At 34.9% G+C, this 20327-nt stretch overlaps 1 protein-coding gene across 1 annotated transcript; it reads left to right on the top strand.

Moving 5' to 3' along the window:
• The first annotated feature begins 4267 nt into the window (after window positions 1–4267).
• ABHD10 (abhydrolase domain containing 10, depalmitoylase) lies at window positions 4268–19998 on the top strand. Its single transcript, XM_019715183.2, has 5 exons — window positions 4268–4624; window positions 7627–7810; window positions 13213–13324; window positions 13690–13827; window positions 18856–19998. The coding sequence occupies exons 1-5, from the start codon at window positions 4489–4491 to the stop codon at window positions 19198–19200; spliced, it is 915 nt and encodes a 304-aa protein (XP_019570742.1). The 5' UTR covers window positions 4268–4488; the 3' UTR covers window positions 19201–19998.
• Window positions 19999–20327: the final 329 nt, after the last annotated feature.

Below are 20327 nucleotides of genomic sequence, written 5' to 3'. Positions count from 1 at the left end.
CCTACTTGGAAATATTATTTTAACATCCAAATCATTGACACTATTGGTAATCAATTTTTTTTTTCAAAGGAGCATTTTGTTGAAGGTTATTTTATAAATATAAGCAAATAGGGGCTTGGAGGGGAATACATTTTAGGAGGAATTTTGCCCTAATTTTTAAGTACTGCACCAAAACCAAAGACTTGACATGACTTCTGTTTAATAGTAGTAGTTTCAAGTGATGAACTGCACTATGTTTTAAAATGGTACTTTGATGCCATCAAGTGCCCAAGAAATTGACTTTGAAGAGTCGTCACCAGCATTAGTTACTGTAGATACATAGCTAATCACCTTTTGTAAAAGAAGAAAACAAAAAGCCATGTGTTTTAGAAAGAAGCAATCTTAAACAGACATTCTGCCACATTGGGCAATTAAAATAGAGAATATTTAGTGTTAGCAGCTTCTGTTGTTGAAGATTTCTCCATTCCCAGTGCTGAGAATAAGAGTAACCAGTAGTCAGTATGCTTTAGATTGTTTGGTTTTTTTGTGTTGTGGAACACACCTGTTAATTGTAGCCTCACATATCATAACTATGAAATCAAAGCTGTTTTCACCAAAGAACAGACTAATTAAAGTACTTATTTACAGAAGTAGTTTTAGAAAAAAACAAATGAAGTTCAACAATGTTCTCTGTAATGTAATATTTTATTATGTATTTCTTTACACTTAGCCTTTGTTACAGTTAAATTAACTTTTGTTGAATGAAATGACTTCAGGCAAGTCTCTTTGATAACAATTTTTCAAATGCCATTTATCCTGGTTTGTCATATTGTGTGTGTGTTTGTAAGTATGAATGTACTCTTTCCTAAAACTTGGCAAATGAATAGAAGTGGAAAATAATGACTTTACTTAGTAGTACAAGGTAAAATTATTAGAAGTGTATAAATGTCTGTCAGACCTGACTGGGTACAATTTTTTTTTTTACATTTGCAGTATGGTTTGTGTACATGTATACATGTTGCCAATAATATGATTTTGCAACTGGATGACACATGATTTTACTTGAATGGTGAAGGACAAAATCACAATTGCAGAAGACATTTTTATAATCTATTTTTTCAGACATCACTCCTAAACCCAGTAGTGATCTAAAAGAGTGAAATGAAATTGCTAAAATTTTCTTGGTTAATGTAAAGATACAACTTTTCTGTACTGTACTTTACCTTCTTCATAGGATTGTAAAGATATTCTAATCAACTTTATATCTTGCATGATGTAGTAGACCTTTTAAATGTGTGTGTTAAAGAATGTTGAGTTTGAATTAAAATGTTGACTATTTCACATTTGAAAATAAACTCATCTTTCATTAGAAAGTTACCTATTAGTAACATGATGGGGGTGGGGTGGGGTGGATTAATCAACCAAAGTCAATTGTAGAATTTACATAAAGGATGTTGTGTGCTAAGATTGTGATTTCTAGTTTACAAACTAAAGTAATTAGTAGTATCTCTGGTCACATTCTTGTTGCTAACAAAATGAGATAACCCCTGAAAAATCTGACATCTTACTGTCTTTTTGCACAGATGCAATTAGTACTGAGGATTGCAAGGACTGTGTTTATTTATCCTTCTATCTGACAAAGAACAAATCATTCAGGTGTGAAGTAAAGCTTTGGGGTTTTAAATTTATGGGGACCTGATTTGTCTCCCTGAACTAAGACAGCAGATTTCAGATAAAGAAATTGCCCTTAACAATATGAGTGTATGTCCTTTCACCCCGCTAATGAACACAACATTTACAATAGGTCAAGGGGAATGAATTTGTCTACTTTAAGCCCACCGCTATTAGTAGAAGTATCTTCACTTGACACTAGCCACAATTTTTTCTGATTTGTTAGACCAATAAGGGAGAATAGAGGAAATGACCAATGGGTTTCCCTCCGTTTTTTGTGTACTGTTTTTCCCACTATGAGGACAATTCAGATTTTTTTCATTTTGCTGCACATAAAATGCAAGAAGACCTGGAAAAATACAGTAAGAGAATAAGGACAGGAATTATTGAGGATATTTGCAATTATCCAAAAACCATGGGGAGAAGTGTTTATTGTTAGGGTATAAGGTATAAGGAATACTGAAGTGATGTGCATTGGGCAACACCATATTGATTTGGTCCCTTTGGAGTCTAAAACAGGCTTAATGGAGAACTGGCAAAACAGCTTTGCTACTTTTGGAGTATGTCCTGAAATCAAGTGGCTGTCCTTGCTATCTGTTTCTATTCAGTTTTTATTTATCCAACTTTTCCAGTATGTTCCAATAGGATGGGTTCTCAGGACTCCAAAGGTATGCTGGATTCACTGTATCTAACCTTTGCTTTAACTCTAGCACCAATCATCACTCCAATATTTATGACCAAGATAGTAAAGTGGTTTTATTCAAAGTATTATGCCAACCACAGTAACTTTTGAGTAGAAAAAAACTAGGTGAGGCCTTACTTGTTGTTGACGTTGTTGATCAACTTACTTGTTGTTGATGTTGATGAGTAACTTCTCAGAAATTACTTTGAAGGGTATCCATGCTGGAATCCAGAAACCCCGTAGCACAATTTATTCAACCATTTTTCTATCATTGGCCATTTCATTTTTTTTCTTCCATTGTCTCTAAAAAATGATGCTGTAGTAAATATGCATCCTTATGAACTAGCATTGTTTTCTACAGGATGGTCACAAACTGGGCCCATTGGGTCAGAGGTTATTGAGAATAATGCATATTTTAAATTGTAATAGATGTGGTCAGATTACTTAACAAGAGTTTAGCAATTCACACTTCCACCAACCATACATGAGTATCAGTTTCCCAGCATCTTTGCCAATAGTTGCTCTTTCTTTTGTCAACCTGATGGAGAGAAAAAATGGCATTTTGTATTTTTAATTCACATTTTTCAATTAGTGAGGTTGAGCATCATGTTTACTCTGTCGATGAAGAAACATCTAAACTAATAAAGGATTTTTATGAGTTTATTTGCACCAAATTGATGACAATTGCCAGGAAGCAAAATCTCAATGGCTTGAGAAAATATTCCAAAGGATGGCAGTTTTGCAGCTTATTTTATACATTAGAATCAAAGGAGGAGACATAAAGAGGGTTACATGAAATTCATTGGTGGTAGATTAAGACAGTGAAAGAAAGTAAAACGAGGAAATCTCTGGAATTGGATAAAAAGTAAAACAGACACATACTTCTTTTACATTGGTGTGTACAGGATAGTTCATAATTAACATTTACAGCACATAGAGATGATATTCAGGAAACAAGATAACAATGAGGGGTTCTGTTGTCTTCTGGTATGGTGGGTGTGCTCTGAAGGTTCTGGAAGAGGAGATTACGCTGACATTTCAAAGGTAAAGATTGAACTTTGTCAAGGAAACTATAGGCCTTGGCGGTGACTACCCACCATGACCCATTTTTAGTTAGGAATTTTTATGTTCAGCCCATCCTGTGGGGTTACCTTTGGTCTCTGAGTTTGTAAGGCCCACCATGCCAGGCTCCCCTGAGCTTGTCAGGCTTACTATGTGACCCCTTTTACGTCCACAACACATACGAACTGCCTATTCACAGACATTTGCCAATTTTATTGGAATTATGTATATATATATATATATATATATATATATATATATATATATATATATATAATTTCTAGGAGACTGAGTAGAAGTTCTCGGTTTGCTGTAAAGTCAATTTTTCTAAATTCTTTGATTTGAAGTGTCTTTTGCTATTCAAAAAATTTAAATCCATATATAGTCAAACATTTTTATTTGTAATTTGAAGGTTTCAAATCTTGCTTAAGAAAGTCCCTTCTATCCCCAGACTATAAAATATCCTCCGAAGTATATTTAATCCTGTTTTATTCTACCATTGAGATCGTTCATCAACTGGGATTCATTTTTTCATACAGAATGAGGCAAAGGCCAGAATAATTCAATAGTTAGGCATTGGAAGAGCTAGAATAAAAACGAATTAAACAGGGGTGAAGAAGCAGCGAATATTCATTCCACTCCAGCTATGTATAGGAGCAAGACTAAGGTCAGATCTTAAGAACATTTCCAGTACAGGTTAAAACTCGGGATGAGAGCGACTTATAATGGAGCAAGCCTAGCATTTTATGCTTCAGCTCCCGAGAGTCCGGTTGATGAGATGATTCCGTAGCTAGGAACGTTGTTTACGGTCCTCTCCTCGCTTCCAGTCCTGGATTATCTGCCTGCCCACTGAATAAGCAGTCTACCGAGCCGCCACTCAAACATTCCTAATTGTCAGAGGCCAAAACTCCCTAACAGGAGAACCAACAACCCAAAAGCGAAAGTCTGACAAGAGCGATGACTGCCAGGGTGCGCCCTCCCGGTCTTGCAAGTCATCCAGGTTCTGACGAACAACTCCCGTCAGCCAGCCGGCCACGCATGCGCAGCCTCAGTTCCTGGGTAGGTCAGCGCGGGGCGCGGAGGCCGCTGGGAAGATGGCGGGACTGGGCCTGGCGTCCGTGGCTGCCTGGGATCCTTGTCGGAGATGGGGCTCCACGGCCTTCGGCTTTCACCGTGGCCTCAGCGCGTTACTTGCACGGAAGCCGGAGAGAACGCCACGGGGGCTCCCAGGTTAGTGTCCGAAAGGCGGGAGTGGGACGCGTGTTTTCGAACAACCCTGGTTTTGTCCGTTTCCGTGCAGTGAATTTTTGGCGCCCCATTCAAAACTGTTCTTCCTCTGTTCTCAGTTACTCCAGTGCTGGGCGTTTTCGACAATTTTGGTAAAGGCTATGGAGAGAGCTCTGCGGTGGTTCGAGGGTATCCTGGGCAGCTCCGGCCCTTGCTGGCATTTACGCCCTTTAGTTTAAGGCTCTTGCTCTCCGCCTGCTTTCTCTGCATTAAGAGCCAAATAGGAAAAATTAACAAGTGCATTTAATGCATTTGATTATTAGTTGCTTTTTCTTTTTTTTTTCTCTGCGGGTTCTAAGGGGTTTACAGGTCGTGATTCTGTGTTAAGATGCTTTGACCTGCCCTCTCTTGGTTTGAGGGAATTTACAATTTGAACATTTTCTTTGTAAAAGTGTAGACAGTGTCATCAAGCCTAATTTCTAGTTTTGCCTTCTCGATGGTTCCGCTCAGTGAAAACCATAATCATTACTTCAAACTAGAATTTGAATAAAAAAATCAGAGCACCTGAATATTTTCTTTATCTTGTGTTTGGTTCTTCCAAGTCCCACTCCATCCCCACGCCCAGCCTCCCATATATATCGTCTGTCTTTCTGAATTGTGCCTTTTTTTAGTTTTTGGTTCTGTTGTTCACACAGCTATCAGATGCATGATTGCTTGGAATGGGAATTGTCATTGCAGATACTCTTTGAGTTAACATTTTTAAACATATATAACCAGTTTAACTTACATTCAATTGTGTACAACCAAAAGACATCATATATATGTTTCTCTGGCAAAATATAGTATGTAATTTCATTACCTAGAGTATAATATTCTTTCATCTATTAGGAACCAGTTATTGAGCACTTATGCACCAGGCTTTGAGTTTGTCCTTATTGTACAAAGATCACTAATGGATGTAATGTTAACCTGTGCACTTATAACTCCCCAAGATTAAATAAATTGTTGTTGTCTCAGGGAGAAATTCCTGGGTTAGGAAGTAGTATCGAAAAGAAGAAAGGAAGGATTTTTTGAGGGCTGAGCTAAGGAAATGGATAATGAACACTTTGGAGATACAACCTGCCAACCAACATAACTGGCTCCTACTAGCCCTGTTTTTCACTAGAACTTTTAAATTTGACATATTTCACTGTGCATTGAAACTTTGAAACAACTTTAAGGCCTCCAATTCCATTTTTTTAAAATCAGCTTGTGAAATCCAAACTGAGGAAAACTTTATCAGCTCACATGAAGAGACTGAGAAGTTTTTATTAGTCACAGTAAAGTGGAGGAAGGTTTCATGTAATATAAAAGAAGAAATTTTTTGGTCTGGTAAAAGACTAATGAAATACACAAACCTAATTTCTTTGGAAGGAGGAGGTGGGATTGTAAATGACTTCTTGGTTTTTAATATCTTTCTACATTTTTTTGAAGAGCAAGTATTGATTTTATAGTAGGGAAAGAACTTTAAAAGCAATAAAATGGAGTAATTTGTAAGGTTTACCAGTTGTGCTGTTGTACTTAAATTGCACTGAGATCTATGTGTACCAGTCACAGAAAGTCAAACCAACAAATAAAGCACAGTGATTGCAGAGTCCTATGAGAAATCTTTTTCCAAAAATTATACTATCATATGTTTTTCAAGGTTACTTGTAAAGAAACTGTTCATTGAGTGCACCTCAGCTGATAGGGAATCATGATTAGCTATTACCATGTCCCATGATTTAGTGGGTAGAAAGGGAGTCAGTAATAAAAGGGGCACAGCACCTCCTCCTTTGAAACAGTTTCTCAAGGGCCGACTAACTTTGTTTCTCCCTCTCCCCACCAGAAAGTAGAGGGTGCCAAACTACTCAAACATTTTTAAAAGAAAATTAGAAGGCAAAAATATCACAAGAGAAGGCTAAAATTGGTGTAAGTAAATCTGAATGTTGATTGATGCTGTTTAGGAGAGATGATACAGCAGCAACAGGAGAATATTTTTGATGAGTCTCTGTCTTGTTGCCTTGAAATTTCTACCTCATTGTGTATTTTGGAAGAATCAAGATTAAACCTTGCAGGCCGACCTGTAGCTCAGGCGGTTGGAGCTCCATGCTCCTAATGCCAAAGGCTGCCGTGTCAATTCCCACAAGGACCAGTGGACTCTCAACCACAAGGTTGCCGGTTCAACTCCTTGATTCCCGCAAGGGATGGTGGGCTCTTCCCCCTGCAACTAAGATTGAACACGGCATCTTGAGCTGAGCTGCCACTGAGCTCCCACATGTCTCAGTTGGAGCACATCCTCTCTACCACAAAGTTGCCAGTTCAACTCCCACAAGGGATGGTGGGCTGCGCCCCCTGCAACTAACAACGGCAACTGGACCTGGAGCTGAGCTGCAACTAAGATTGAAAGGACAACAACTTGACTTGGAAAAAATCCTGGAAGTACACATTGTTCCCCAATAAAGTCCTGTTCCCCTTCCCCAATAAAATCTTAAAAAAAATAAAAATAAAAAAATTAAACCTTGCTCAAAAAAGATACTGATTTTGAAATGATTTTAAAAATATGTAAAATGAGAAACAGAAACTCATAGACACAGACAATAGTTCAGTGGTTACCAGAGGGTAAGGGGGGCGGGGGGTAGGAGATGAGGGTAAGGGGAATTAAATATATGGTAATGGAAGGAGAACTGACTCTGGGTGATGAACACACAATGGGATTTATAGATGATGTAATACAGAATTATACACCTGAAATCTATGTAATTTTACTAGCAATTGTCACCCCGATAAATTTAATAAAATAAAATTTTTAAAAAAATGCACAAACTTGTGACTAATATTTCAAGTCTGTTTTAGTTTTTCCTATTAAACGGAAATAGTATTTGACATTAGTTTGACAAGTTAACAAAGTTAAGATTGAAAATATATATGGTTTTCCAAAAACAGTATTTACAAATTATAGTTTATGTTTTGTGTACTTTGTTTAGCTTGCAGACAAAAGTCATCAGTCTCTTTCCTTAGTCGACCAGACCTTCCAAACCTGGCTTATAAAAGATTAAAAGGCAAAAGTCCAGGAATTATCTTCATCCCTGGCTATGTTTCTAGTATGAATGGTACAAAAGCATTGGCGATTGAGGAGTTTTGCAGCTCTCTAGGTCACGCCTATATAAGGTAGGAGCAACATATTTTAAAGAAAATATTACTGCTATTTAGTATGGCAGCGAAGAATTACTTCTGTTCTAACCAATTAAAGCAAATGCCAGCATTTTTATAGTTTAATTTCTTTTAATGGCCTGTAAACTTTCATCTTGTGATTTAGAGTTCTGTAAATGCAAGTTTTAAAAGGCCTTTTTTAAAGGTCTTTGTGCCACACTCACATGCTGGCAGGAAAGGAAAATAGTGATAACTAAGCTCTATAGCTACAATAACCTAACATGTCAAGAAGCCAGTATACTAGTTGGCTTTCTTGTAATCTTTTGTAATTGTATTGTGGTTTTCCATTAAGGATTTAAGGACTTTTATTTGACGTCTGTTTATTACCTTACTTTTAATGCATGTATTTAAAAATACTATGTGTTCGTAAAAGTACAGTAAGTCCTCACTTACCGTCGTTGATAAGTTCTGCGACTTTAAGTGAAACAATGTATAATGAAACCAATTTACCATGGGCTAATTAATACGAACAAGAACTAATTTCCTATGACATCTCATCAACATTATAACAAAACAACCTTGAACAAAACGACATTATTGGAGGACCTGCTGTATTGTGAAATTAGCATTATGTAATTCACGTTTCCACTGAGTTTTTTTCCCCCCCTCACTCTTTCATCTGAATTTGTGTAAGCATAAATAGCGATATGTGTTGTATAACTAAAACTTGATTTCACAATTCATAAAATTTCATATTGATAATTATTTTAGTGAAATAACATGTTTACGTTGTTGTTATTAGATTTATTTACCTATAAAAATCATTTATTCAGTGCGTGATTTGCCATAAGAAATAGTACTGTGTTTCCCCAAAAATAAGACCTAGTCGGACAATCAGCGTCTTTTGGAGCAAAAATTAATATAAGACCCGGTCTTATTTTACTATAATATACGGCTAGGTCTAATATAATATAGTACAGTATAGTATAATATAGTATAGTATAATATAACATAGCATAATACAATATAAATATATATAATATACTGGGCATTATATTAATTTTTGCTCCAAAAGATACATTGGAGCTGATTGTATGGCTAGGTCTTATTTTTGGAGAAACACTGTATGGTTTGGTAGAAAGATCCCAGGTCTGGAATTCAAGAAACATGGATTCTAGAATCAATTCTCGCAATGACTATGACAAGCTGAATCAGTTAATAAACACTGGACCTATTTTCTTCATTAAAAAAGGAAGAGGTTGGATTAAAGATTATTTCTGAATTATTTTCTAGCTAGCACTAACAGCCTAAAAATCTATTCATCTAAATTTTGAGAAGAGTAGTTTCACTAACATTCACTCAATAGATCTAGGAAATATAGCTTTTAAGAATAAAACAAATAACTATAAATAAAAATAAAAACTTTTAGACGTTGGTCAATATATTGGCAGAAATTATGTCAATTATATGGATTTAGTGTTTTTTCTTTTATCAAATTAAGTAAATTATTTCATTTTCCTGCTCAGAATTCTTAAAAATCTGTTCTGACTTAACTGTTATTCTGAATCTTTTTTTAATATCAAATTATTCACTTTTTTATTAGTTTCAGGTGTACAGAACAATGTAATAGTTAGACATTTACACCCTTCACAACTGAATATCTTTTGCAAGTAGGCTTTTACAGCACTAGATGCTGTAAAACATACAAAGAATTATAAAACATGGCCATTGCCCTTAAGAATCTTTTATCGGGATGGGAAAACAGGATAAAATACATCTGAGAAACTGAACAAAAATACTCATCAAAATGTGATTGCATCAAAAAATCAATACACTTAATTGTATAAAGTGAGAAAAAGAAAACTAGGGGTTGAAGTGGATAGAAAAGACTTTATAAAGGAATGCTGAAAAATAGTTAGGATTTGAGTAAGAAGTAAGGGGCCTACCCTGAGCAAAACAACGGACTATCAGAAATATTGCCGTCATTCTCCCTTTTTGTCCACAAAAAATTTTGAATCAAGAAATTGTCATTCTACCAGTTCTTGGATTTAAATTGAGATTACGAGAGCTATAACCAGTTCTTATTGCCCTATAAGATATATGTGGGTTTTCTGCATTTTTGATACATGTGAAATACATTTTCTTTTTAAAGGTATATTATATAATTGTGATGAGAGTATAGTATGTACGGACTGTTAAATGGTACTATAGTAAATTGTAGCCTGTGTATATCTTTATAAATCTTTATGGAGTATAACCCTTCACTACAAATTTTTAATTTGATCAAGTTCCTTTCTATTTGCTTTTATCAAAACTTCATTAACGTCTAATCACCATTAACTACTGATTGTATTTTAGCTTGTTATAAGAGATTTTATCTTCTGTTTACACTCCAATTTCTGAGTTTAATTTTGTTGTGATTGTGGCTGTAAAATTTAGATCTTGAAGGAGGAAATGGTTAGTTTTGTATATTATACAAGAAGTGGTATATATGGCTAGATGAAAATGTTTTCTTAATGTCCTGTCACTATGCCTAAAATAAAATTGAGTCAGAGCTAAGGAATATAACATGGTTTTAGGGCTGGTATTCTCTCATAGTTATTTCTATTAGAATTTTTAATTCTAGATTTGGGAATGTGTCCTAGAGTATTGAGACTGCTAGACAGACTTTTGTTACTGTGTTTAAAAGTCCTAAACTGCTGCATATGTTTGAATTATCTGTGTCTTTTGGTTAGGGTTCAGCAAGAATGAACTCTATTTTTTACTTATAACTGTATTTATTAGTGTCACTAAATGGTTATAATTTCATTTACTAAGGGGCTGTACATGTATTTCGCATCTTCACCATATATTTGGATGGCAACTGTAAAAGATGCAGCAAGTAGAAATGTCCAGTTGCCCACCAAGGCAGGGAAAAAGGAGAATTAGTTGGTACCATTCTCCCCTCTTCTCCCTGATCTTTCTTCTACCTGTCTTGGACTGAAGGGAAATAACTGTGATTTAGATTCAACAGCTGCCTCGTTACACTATTTTCCAATGATCCAAAATTATTTTGCTATATACCTAAAGAAAATTTTAATTTCTTCTTCCTCCATCACTTAAAAATCTCTTATCTGTAAGAAAATATGTATACGCTATATATCACGTATATAGTCTTACATGTGCACGAAACATACTAGGATTTATTAGTTTTCAACAGATTTTAAGAATCAGAAAAATGTGAAAGCTTTAAATTTGAATAAAGGAATTCTTTTATCTTCCACTTCTATTCATTTAGAATGTATTATAATATTCAGTGTGTGAGGTTTACATGCCTACCCACTATGAAGAACGCAGAGATAGAAATGAGATGGTTTTCTTCCTTCAAGATCTTGTAATCTCACAGGAATGATCAGACACGTACACACACAAACAGTCTTATAAAGCAGGATATAAGAAATTGATTGTGATTGATAAAAATAAAATCTGTAGAGGTTTCATTAGGTAGAGTTTTTTTTGTTTTGTTTTGTTTTTCCCAACTTGTCTGAGAAGCCTTTCTAGCAAAAAAAGTTTCATTTGGAGTAAGCTCTGAGAGAGGATATTACTAATGAAGGTGATGGGAGAAGGTATTCCAGGTGAAGGAAATAGTGTGAGCCCCGAAACAGAGACAGAAAACGTAGAACCTATTTTAGAAACAGCAAGGTGATCAATTTGGCTAAGGCAGTAATTTCTTCTGATGAAATGATAAAAGGTCCATCTGAGGTGGCCAGAACATAATGGTCTAAAAAAAATAGGTTAAAGCACTAAATTTTTATGTTGTATGTCACTGGAGCCACTGAAATTAATGCCATATCAATATAATCTTTTAGAAAAAACCTGAGAGGTATAGAGTGATCCATTTGGAGAGACTAGTCATACAGGTATAGCTAGGAGGCTACTGCGATAGGCTAGTTTTAAGGTGACAAAGACCTGCACCAAGATACTGGTCTTACCAAATTACAGAGAAAGGGATGAATGGGAGAAGAAGTGAGTGAGTGAGGATGGTCCAGGACAGTCAATGTTCTATACCCTGGAAAAACAAACTTGAAATGACCTTGAAGCCCGCCCTTGAAGAAGTGACATTCTAGTCATAGAGAGACAAATATTCAAAACTTGATTGCAACACACAATATGAAAAGTGTTCTTTGAGTACATACAAAAGGGACTCACTTATACTAAACAGGGTAGATGTGTCAAAGAATGTTCCTCAAAGGAGGTGACATGACTTAAAGGATGACTAGGAATTTGGGTGGGGAAAGAAGGCCTAGGCAGTGGAACATGATGCAAACAAAGGCTCAAAGTTATGGAAGGGCTTATCTAGGACTTGGGAGTAGTTCTATATGACTAGGGTTTACAGTAATCTGCACGAGTCGTATGATACTTCATAACTTATTGAATTGAGACCTTGAGAGGTAAAATTCACAGATCAGGCAGACTTTGAACCTGAAGAACTAGAAAGTTGGAAGGAGAAGCAAACTAAGTGGATGGGCTAGTGATGATGAATTTGATTCTGATCTCCTCTTTCCTTTCCACTAATTTAGTAAATATACACTAAGCACTTGCCGGGTACTGACCTAGGCACTGGGAAAGCAGTGGTGGAAAATAACAAAGCAAAGCCTGTGCCTATATGGAGCTTCTATTGTAATGTGGGAGACAAATAACCAAATATCATATATAGTGTCAAGTATCAGTATTTGCTATGAAGAAAATAAAACAGGGTAAGGAAATAGAGAATGGTGAAAGAAGCACAATTTTAGGTTGAATGGTCACAGAAGGCCTCTCTGGGGCTGTAATATTTGAAATCAAGTGAGAGAGTAATCTAAGTGGATATCGGGAGGTAGAGTATTCCAAGTGGAGGGAAAAGCTGACGTAAAACTCCTGAGGCAGAAACAGGGGTGATGTGTTCCATTAACTTCAAGAAGTAAAGTGAGCGTATAATTGGGAGAAAGAGAAAACAGTGAGAAATGAGATCAGAGAAGTAGTCACGGGCCAAAGTATAGTAAGGACTTCAAATTTTATTTAAAGATTATAGAAAGCCTTTGGAGGGTTTGTACAAGACAAGATTTTTGTTTTAAAAGGGTCACTGACTACAGTGTGGGGAACAGACTGTGAGGGTGAAAAATGGAAAAGGAGACTCTTGTCTTAGTCTGGTTGAGAGAGGGTGGTGACTTAGACCAGGCTGGCCGCAGTGGAGGGGGTCAAAAAGTAAGTGGCTATAAGAGATATTTGACGGTTCAACCAATAGGATTTGCTGACATATATTCGTATATTGACTTCAGTGTTTTATTTTAATATATTTTTGGCATTGTAATAATGATGAATGTGCTATCTTCCTTAAAAATCAGAGAAGCAAATATATAGATAGACATCTAGATATAGATATATATTTTCCATTTTTCCAGGTTTGATTACTCAGGAGTTGGAAATTCAGATGGTAACTTACAAGAATGTACAGTGGGAAGATGGAGAAAAGATGTTCTTTCTATAATTGATGACTTAGCTGTAGGACCACAGGTGACTGTTTTTGTTTAATTGTTGACTATAATCTTGTGACATTTGAGCTGTTTTGTTAGATACGAACATTTAATATTTTAAATGTTTAACAATCAATTTTGATATTTGCTTTGAAATAGTTCTGTCATTTTCACTTTCTTATAAAGTGTAAGTAGCATTTTACTTTCTATAAATTTTATTTTTGTAATTCTCTATTATATTTAACAAAAAGTAATCAATTTTAATTCTACTTTGTGTCAAATATTAAAAGTCTTGGAGCCAAAGGATATAAAAGAAGAAAGTACATACATTCTATTAAATTACTCACTCCCCTTAGAGACGAGAAAAAGAAATTCCTCTTTAAAACTACGTATTTTTATTTTTAGATACTAGTTGGATCTAGCCTTGGTGGATGGCTTATGTTTCATGCCGCAATTGCACGGCCACAAAAAGTTGTAGCTCTTATTGGTGTAGCTACAGCTGTAGATGGCGTTGTGACACAGTTTAATCAGCTTCCTGTTGAGGTAAGTCACAGGAAACCTCAGGGGGAACCTCTTGTCATTCTTCTGCTCCTTCTTTCTTTGAATATTTATTCATGTATTACCCTTTGACTTAACAAGGTCTGACAATTAAGTTCACAAACTTGTTGCAACAATGTTTCCAACATTTTTTTTGGTATCGGAGGGATTATTCATTATGAATTTGTACCAATTGCATAAACAGTTAACCAAGTTTACTATTTGGAAATGCTGAAAAGGCTGCATGAAAAAGTTAGACAAAAACTACGTGAACTTTTTGCCAACAATTCATGGCTCTTGCATCACGACAATGCACCGGCTCACACGGCACTGTCTGTGAGGGAGTTTTTAGCCAGGAAACAAATAACTGTATTGGAACACCCTCCCTACTCACGTGATCTGGCCCCCGATGACTTCATTCCTTACCCAAAGATAAAGGAAATATTGAAAGGAAGACATTTTGATGACATTCAGGACATCAAGGGTAATGTGACGACAGCTCTGAAGGCCATTCCAGATAAAGAGTTCCAAAGTTGCTTTGAAGGGTGAACTAGGCTCTGGCATTGGTGCATAGCTTCCCAAGGGGAGTACTTCGAAGGTGACCATAGTGATCTTCAGCAATGAGGTATATAGGATGAGTTTGCAAACTTAATTGTCCGTCCTTGTTGACCCATCTTGTGATTTAGCTGCTTTTTATATACAATCTCTTTGCTTTGTTACTTGGTCTCTTGTTTAAGGCTTCCTTTTCTCCAGTCCCTTCAATCATTCTCTCAAATAATTGAGCCACATTAATGAAATTGCACTTTAAATTTCTTTTTTTAGCCACATTTTCTTTATTAATCACATTTACTTAGATAGCATACGTCGTACATTATGGTATTTTCTTGTACCTCTTATTCTTATTTTGTGGAATAAGGGAAATAGTACCTATTCTTCTGACCATGTTAGACTTGACTAATCAATCATGAAACTTTTTAGCTTGAAAGCAGTCCTAGGTCCTTTCTTAGCAGAGGTCTCCAAACACACACTGTCAATCAAAATTAGCACCCAGGAGATGAGACTTGCCATTCCTGATTTAGACACTTAGTTGGCATTCCTTTTTTGCCAGTTGCCACTCCTAATTCTCACCTTGAAAAATAAAAGGTGCTTTTCAGTACGTATTAGCACGTCCTTCAGCAGATCATGCTAGAAATGAGATTTCTGAAATAACTGGCAAGGCAGTTAGTTTAGTATACTTTATTATTGGACATATGTTTAAGCACTTCAGCTGTCTGCAAACAAAGAAATAGTAGGTAACCGCTGTTTGTTTTTGTGTGTTATTTATTTATTTATGTTTGCAATCATTTGAGTTCTCCTTGGGTGTTTTCCACACACACACACACAAGGGATCTAAATTTCACCTGTGGGACTAACATCCTGTCAGCCCTGAAGCCCAGAATAAAAGAAAAACAGTCTAGAGCAGTGATTCAAAAAGTATAGTCCCCAGGCTAGAAATGCATATTTTTAAGCTTCACCCAAGACTAGCTGAATCAGAAACTGGGCGTGTGGCCCAGTAATCTGTTTTGAACAAGTCTCTCAGGTGAAGTTGGAGAAGCCTGCTCTAGAGAATGGAGGAGCAGGAGGAGAAAAAAGAGAAAAGCATATATAGCGTTGATTCGTAACATGTCATTGACTTTTGCCTCAAATTCTGCATAGAACTCAGTGCCATATTATCTGTTCTAAGTTTATTCATAGTTCATGTTGTTCTTCCCAGCTCCTTAAAAAATGGTATTGACTGTATAGTCAGGTTTTTCATATGACTTCCTATCAGGGCTAAAATTGTGAAGCTGGTTTTTCTTGCACTTATCTCCCATTTGTGAAAATTTTTTTTCACTTTCTTGATTGTTTCTCATACATAGTTGCTCAGTGTCCTCATGCTGCTATATTTTCCTGCCATTGCATCTTTCTGCATCTAAATCTTGGACCACTCACCCCATCCTCTAACCCAGTAATACAGTGCTTCTCATGGTAGGAAATTATTTCAAGAACATCGCTGATTGGAAAGGAATTGATTAACAATTTGGGAGAATTATTGGTAAATGGCAAGATCTGCGTACATTTCTGTTTATGTGTGTATAGTCATATCACTCAGAAAAAGGATATGGTAGATACCCACTAAGTGACTAAGAAGATCTGAAGTCGGAGCATATTTTGCTAATCCTAAATCAGACCAGCAAATGGCCATTAACAGATACATATTAATCCCTTGTTAATTAAAAGCACATGTAAGGAAAGAGTAGGGACACTAGGATCACTATCTTTTTTTTTTTTTTTCACCCACACAGCTAGCCCTAACAGTGTCAAGGGAGTAGAATTGGAGATTTTCATTATCTTCTCTAGCCCTGGGATCTTAAGACCCAGCATTTCGCATTGTGCGGGACCTTGTCTTCCCTCTTCACGGACTCTAATCATTGTCTCCTTCTTTGGACACAAGAGGGCGCCAGACAGGAGGCACAGCTGTTTGGAACCCAAACTTCACAACCACGTTGTCTTGCTTGATACAGTTTCTTTTCGTTGAAGACCTTATGCATATTATACTTTTTTTTTTTTGGTTAATGCTGTTTTTGCTATTTCTGAACTTTTTTTTGGAGGATTCGGGACATATTACATTTTATATAAAGTTTGTTCTTCAAATGGACAATATTCAATTCAGTAGCAGATAACAGCTAGTTGAAGGCAAGGATGCTTAAAATGAAACTGTTATTAATTGTGTCTCAATAATTATGATAGTTCCTTCTTCATCTAATAACCAGTGCAACTAAGTTTTAATTACTGAAATTATAAATTCAGGAGTAATCCTGACTAGTTTGAGGATAACTGAATTATCATTTTTGCTTTAAATATTTGGTTCACATGTTTTAATGCAGAAAAATCCCATGATATTAATATAGATTCATATATCTTATAGCTTTTTGATTTTCATTAATTTCAAATCATTTGAAACAGATATTTAAAAGTATGCATTTCAGACATACAGCTTTTTTCACTGAAATAAATTGACTTCAACTGCTCAATTCAACTGAATCAAATCTTTTTGGAATTTAAAAAAATGCATTAAAATGCCTAAATATACAGAGGGTGACAAAAAAATGTATACACATTTTAAGAAAGCAAAAAACTATTAAAATTATAATATTCTTTATATACCGATAGCAAAAAATGAATACAAGTCAAGTTTGACATCTGCAATTACAAGAGGTGCTCAAATTGGTTGCCATCAGCGTCCAGACACTTCTGATTACGGCGAACTACTGCGTGAGCAACATTGACCAAAGTGTCTACTTGTATCCATTTTTTTGGCATCCCCGGTATATATAGATTATATTGTAAATATTTTATTGCTTAAATTCTTGTTTTCCTTTACATATTTGCAATAAATTTACAACTTTAAACATGGAAAAATCATATCTTTATCGAAAATTTAAATACAAAATTTTTCAAATATATGTGGTTTTTCTTTCCTTATATTTTTATTTTTGATAAGATGCCCACTTGTTTTTCTAGTCAGAAATGCCCTTCATATTATATGATTGCAAGAGTCTTAAAACTACACAGTATGTATCTTGATTTATCATTTTCAAGTTCTGATAATATTTACAGAGAATTTATTCGTATACGTATAAACCTTTTTGCTCAAAGATATTCATGGAAGTATCCAGCAGTATAGGAATAGTCAAGTCAATTATCTTAGATTGATTATAGTGGACTATTATGTGGTCTTTAAAATTTTTCATAGAATTTTTAAAACCCAGAAATATGTATTAAATAAGTAAAGCAGCATAGAAAACTATGCATGAATGTGTAATAGGTATGTATTTTATATATTACATATATAAAAATCAAATACAGTGGATCCTCAAATAATGTTTTTCTTTAAACATCATTTTGTTATAATGTTGATGAGCTGCCTTAGGAATTTAACGTTTGTTTTTACCAATTAGCCTAAATTAAAATTGATTTCATTATATGTCATTTCACTTAAAGTCTCAGAACCTATGGATGATGTTAAGTGAGGACTTACTATACACATAGAAAAATACTGGAAGGAAATAAGCCATAATATTAATGGTTGTTATATCCACTAGGTGAGGTAGGATTATGGATGATTTATTTCTTTTTATATAAATTCCCCATGTTTTCTGTAATGAGTATATGTTACTTTTATTAGGAAAATTGTTTAAGACAAATTAAATCTAAATGTGAAAATTCTTCAAGAATCAAAAGATACCCAATGTTTCATTTTAAGGCAGTAAGTGTAGAAATATCATTGCTCAGTTTTTAGGAAGTATTTGGAAGACGTCATTGTCAGCCAAAACAAATTTTTTTTTCTCATTCCATAGGACTCTGAAAGGCAGAAACTGTACATTTTTATTTATACTCAGTACTTGATTGTCTCAGAATACATACTGTCTTATTTTTCCGTTTTTAGTTCTATGCTTGATCCTTCTTTTCTTCGTACCCCATCCCCATTTTAGTAACTTCTCATATAGGTGCTAAAAGTTTATGATTTTGAAATCTAAACAATTTTTATTGCTAAGATTTGATTTTATTAATATGAATGATATCTGAAATTATATATATTTGGAATATAATATATTCCAAGAAATTATTGTGTTTTTCTCCCCTTCATTTTCCCTTTTAGTTGGGGTGAAGCAACACCTGATTTAAGATTTTACCTGATAAAGTTAGTTAAATCTAAGTTTGAATCCTAGCCACAGTTCTACCTTTCAACTTTGAACATATTTAACTTCTCTAAACTCTAATATCCTTTTTTGTAAAAATGAAATAATAACTGAATTATTTGAATCTTATGAGATGCGATGTGTAAAATACCTGTCACAGTGCCTTGCCTGTAGTATTTAATTACTGATAATTATCATTGATATATTTTTATCTCTTTTCCTCTTCCTCAAGGACTGCTTTCCATGTTATTTAAGACTGTTCCATGTGTTAATGTTTCATAAATACTTTTATTTTCCTAATTTTTCCCAATAGGTAAAAAAAGAAATAGAGATGAAAGGCGTGTGGAACATGCCATCAAAATACAGTGAAGAAGGAGTTTATCACGTTCCATACAGTTTCATTAAAGAGGCGGAACACCACTGCTTGTTACATAGTCCTATTCCTGTGAACTGCCCTATCAGATTGCTCCATGGCATGAAAGATGACATCGTGCCTTGGCATACATCGATGCAGGTTGCAGACCGAGTAGTCAGCAGGGATGTAGATGTCATCCTCCGAAAAGATAGTGATCACCGAATGAAGGAAAAAGCAGACATTCAACTTCTTGTTTGCACTATTGATGACTTAATTGATAAGCTTTCAACTATAGTTAACTAGAGTCACATTTTTAGTTGGTGTGTGAACTGTTGGATCCAGAAGATTGGAAGAGAGATAACAAAAGGAAGATCCTGATACTCAGAAGATTTTTCCTCTTAATCTCTATTTTGTAATTATCACATGAGTATTTATTTAATGATGTATTAGCACTTAAGTGATACAAATTGTGAAGAAAGTACAGTCTGTCTGTATCCTCAAGGGATTGGCTTCAGGATCCCACCCCTAACACGCCTCAGACACCGCAATCTGAGGATGCTCAAGTCCATTATATAAAACGGCATAGCATTTGCATACAACCTACGAACATCCTCCTGTGTACTTTAAATCACCTCTAGATTATTTATAATATCTAAAACAATGTAATGCTGTGTAAATATTTGTTATACTGTATTGTTTAGGGATCAACTTTCTGGAGTTTTTCTTAAAATATTTTTGATCCATGGTTGGTTAAATCCAGGGGTGTGGGATCTGCAGATATGAAGGGCTGACTATACCAGCTGCTGTTTGGAAAGTTTTCTCCTTCAACTTTCTGATATTTTTTTCATTAAAATATTTTCTGTTTTTTCATTAAAGAGATGTTTAACTTCTAATGCTTTTGCTAACTGTGCCAGCTTTTAATTGTGTTCTCTTCTTAGAATTATTAATAAAGCTTAATTTTGGGGGGTTTTGTTTCGTATCATTGTAGATGGAGATTTGTAAAATTCTGATTTTAAAATGCAATTCACGAAATATAGGAAAATAAATCTGAAATGATTGGAGAAATGTCTAAAGCATAATAAAGTTCAAAAAATAAAGGTACATATATATTCTGCTTGTTATATTTGAGCTTAAAATTAAGGTTATCTTTTAAAGGCTCAAAACTACAGTGATAAAAAGGAGCTACATCATTTCTACATTTTGGCTTTATGTAATATATTTGGGGGAATTTCATCTTAAATGCATTTTCATAACCTAAAGAAGTAATTAATTTTATATATTATTGCCTACCTGCAGAAACATTTCTGTTTTATTAAGTACCTTAAGTCCAAATAGCCAAGTGGTTACCATCTAAATCAGAGGACTTTCTGAAGTGCAAATATATTAAGAAAATGTGAAATGCAAATATAAAGTTTTAATAACTAAAATGA

This window comes from Rhinolophus sinicus, linkage group LG01, assembly GCF_036562045.2.
Source record: "Rhinolophus sinicus isolate RSC01 linkage group LG01, ASM3656204v1, whole genome shotgun sequence".
Taxonomy (NCBI): Eukaryota; Metazoa; Chordata; class Mammalia; order Chiroptera; family Rhinolophidae; genus Rhinolophus; species Rhinolophus sinicus.
Note: the sequence above shows the minus strand (reverse complement) of the source record. Positions and strands in the feature narration are given on the sequence as shown.

What these genes read in the sequence shown, in the direction of transcription:
- ABHD10 (XM_019715183.2), top strand. Translation starts at nt 4,489, where the DNA reads ATGGCGGGACTGGGCCTGGCGTCCGTGGCTGCCTGGGATCCTTGTCGG. An exon ending in AACGCCACGGGGGCTCCCAG is followed by an intron (nt 4,625 to 7,626) that starts GTTAGTGTCCGA and finishes TACTTTGTTTAG; the next exon opens with CTTGCAGACAAAAGTCATCA. An exon ending in CTAGGTCACGCCTATATAAG is followed by an intron (nt 7,811 to 13,212) that starts GTAGGAGCAACA and finishes CCATTTTTCCAG; the next exon opens with GTTTGATTACTCAGGAGTTG.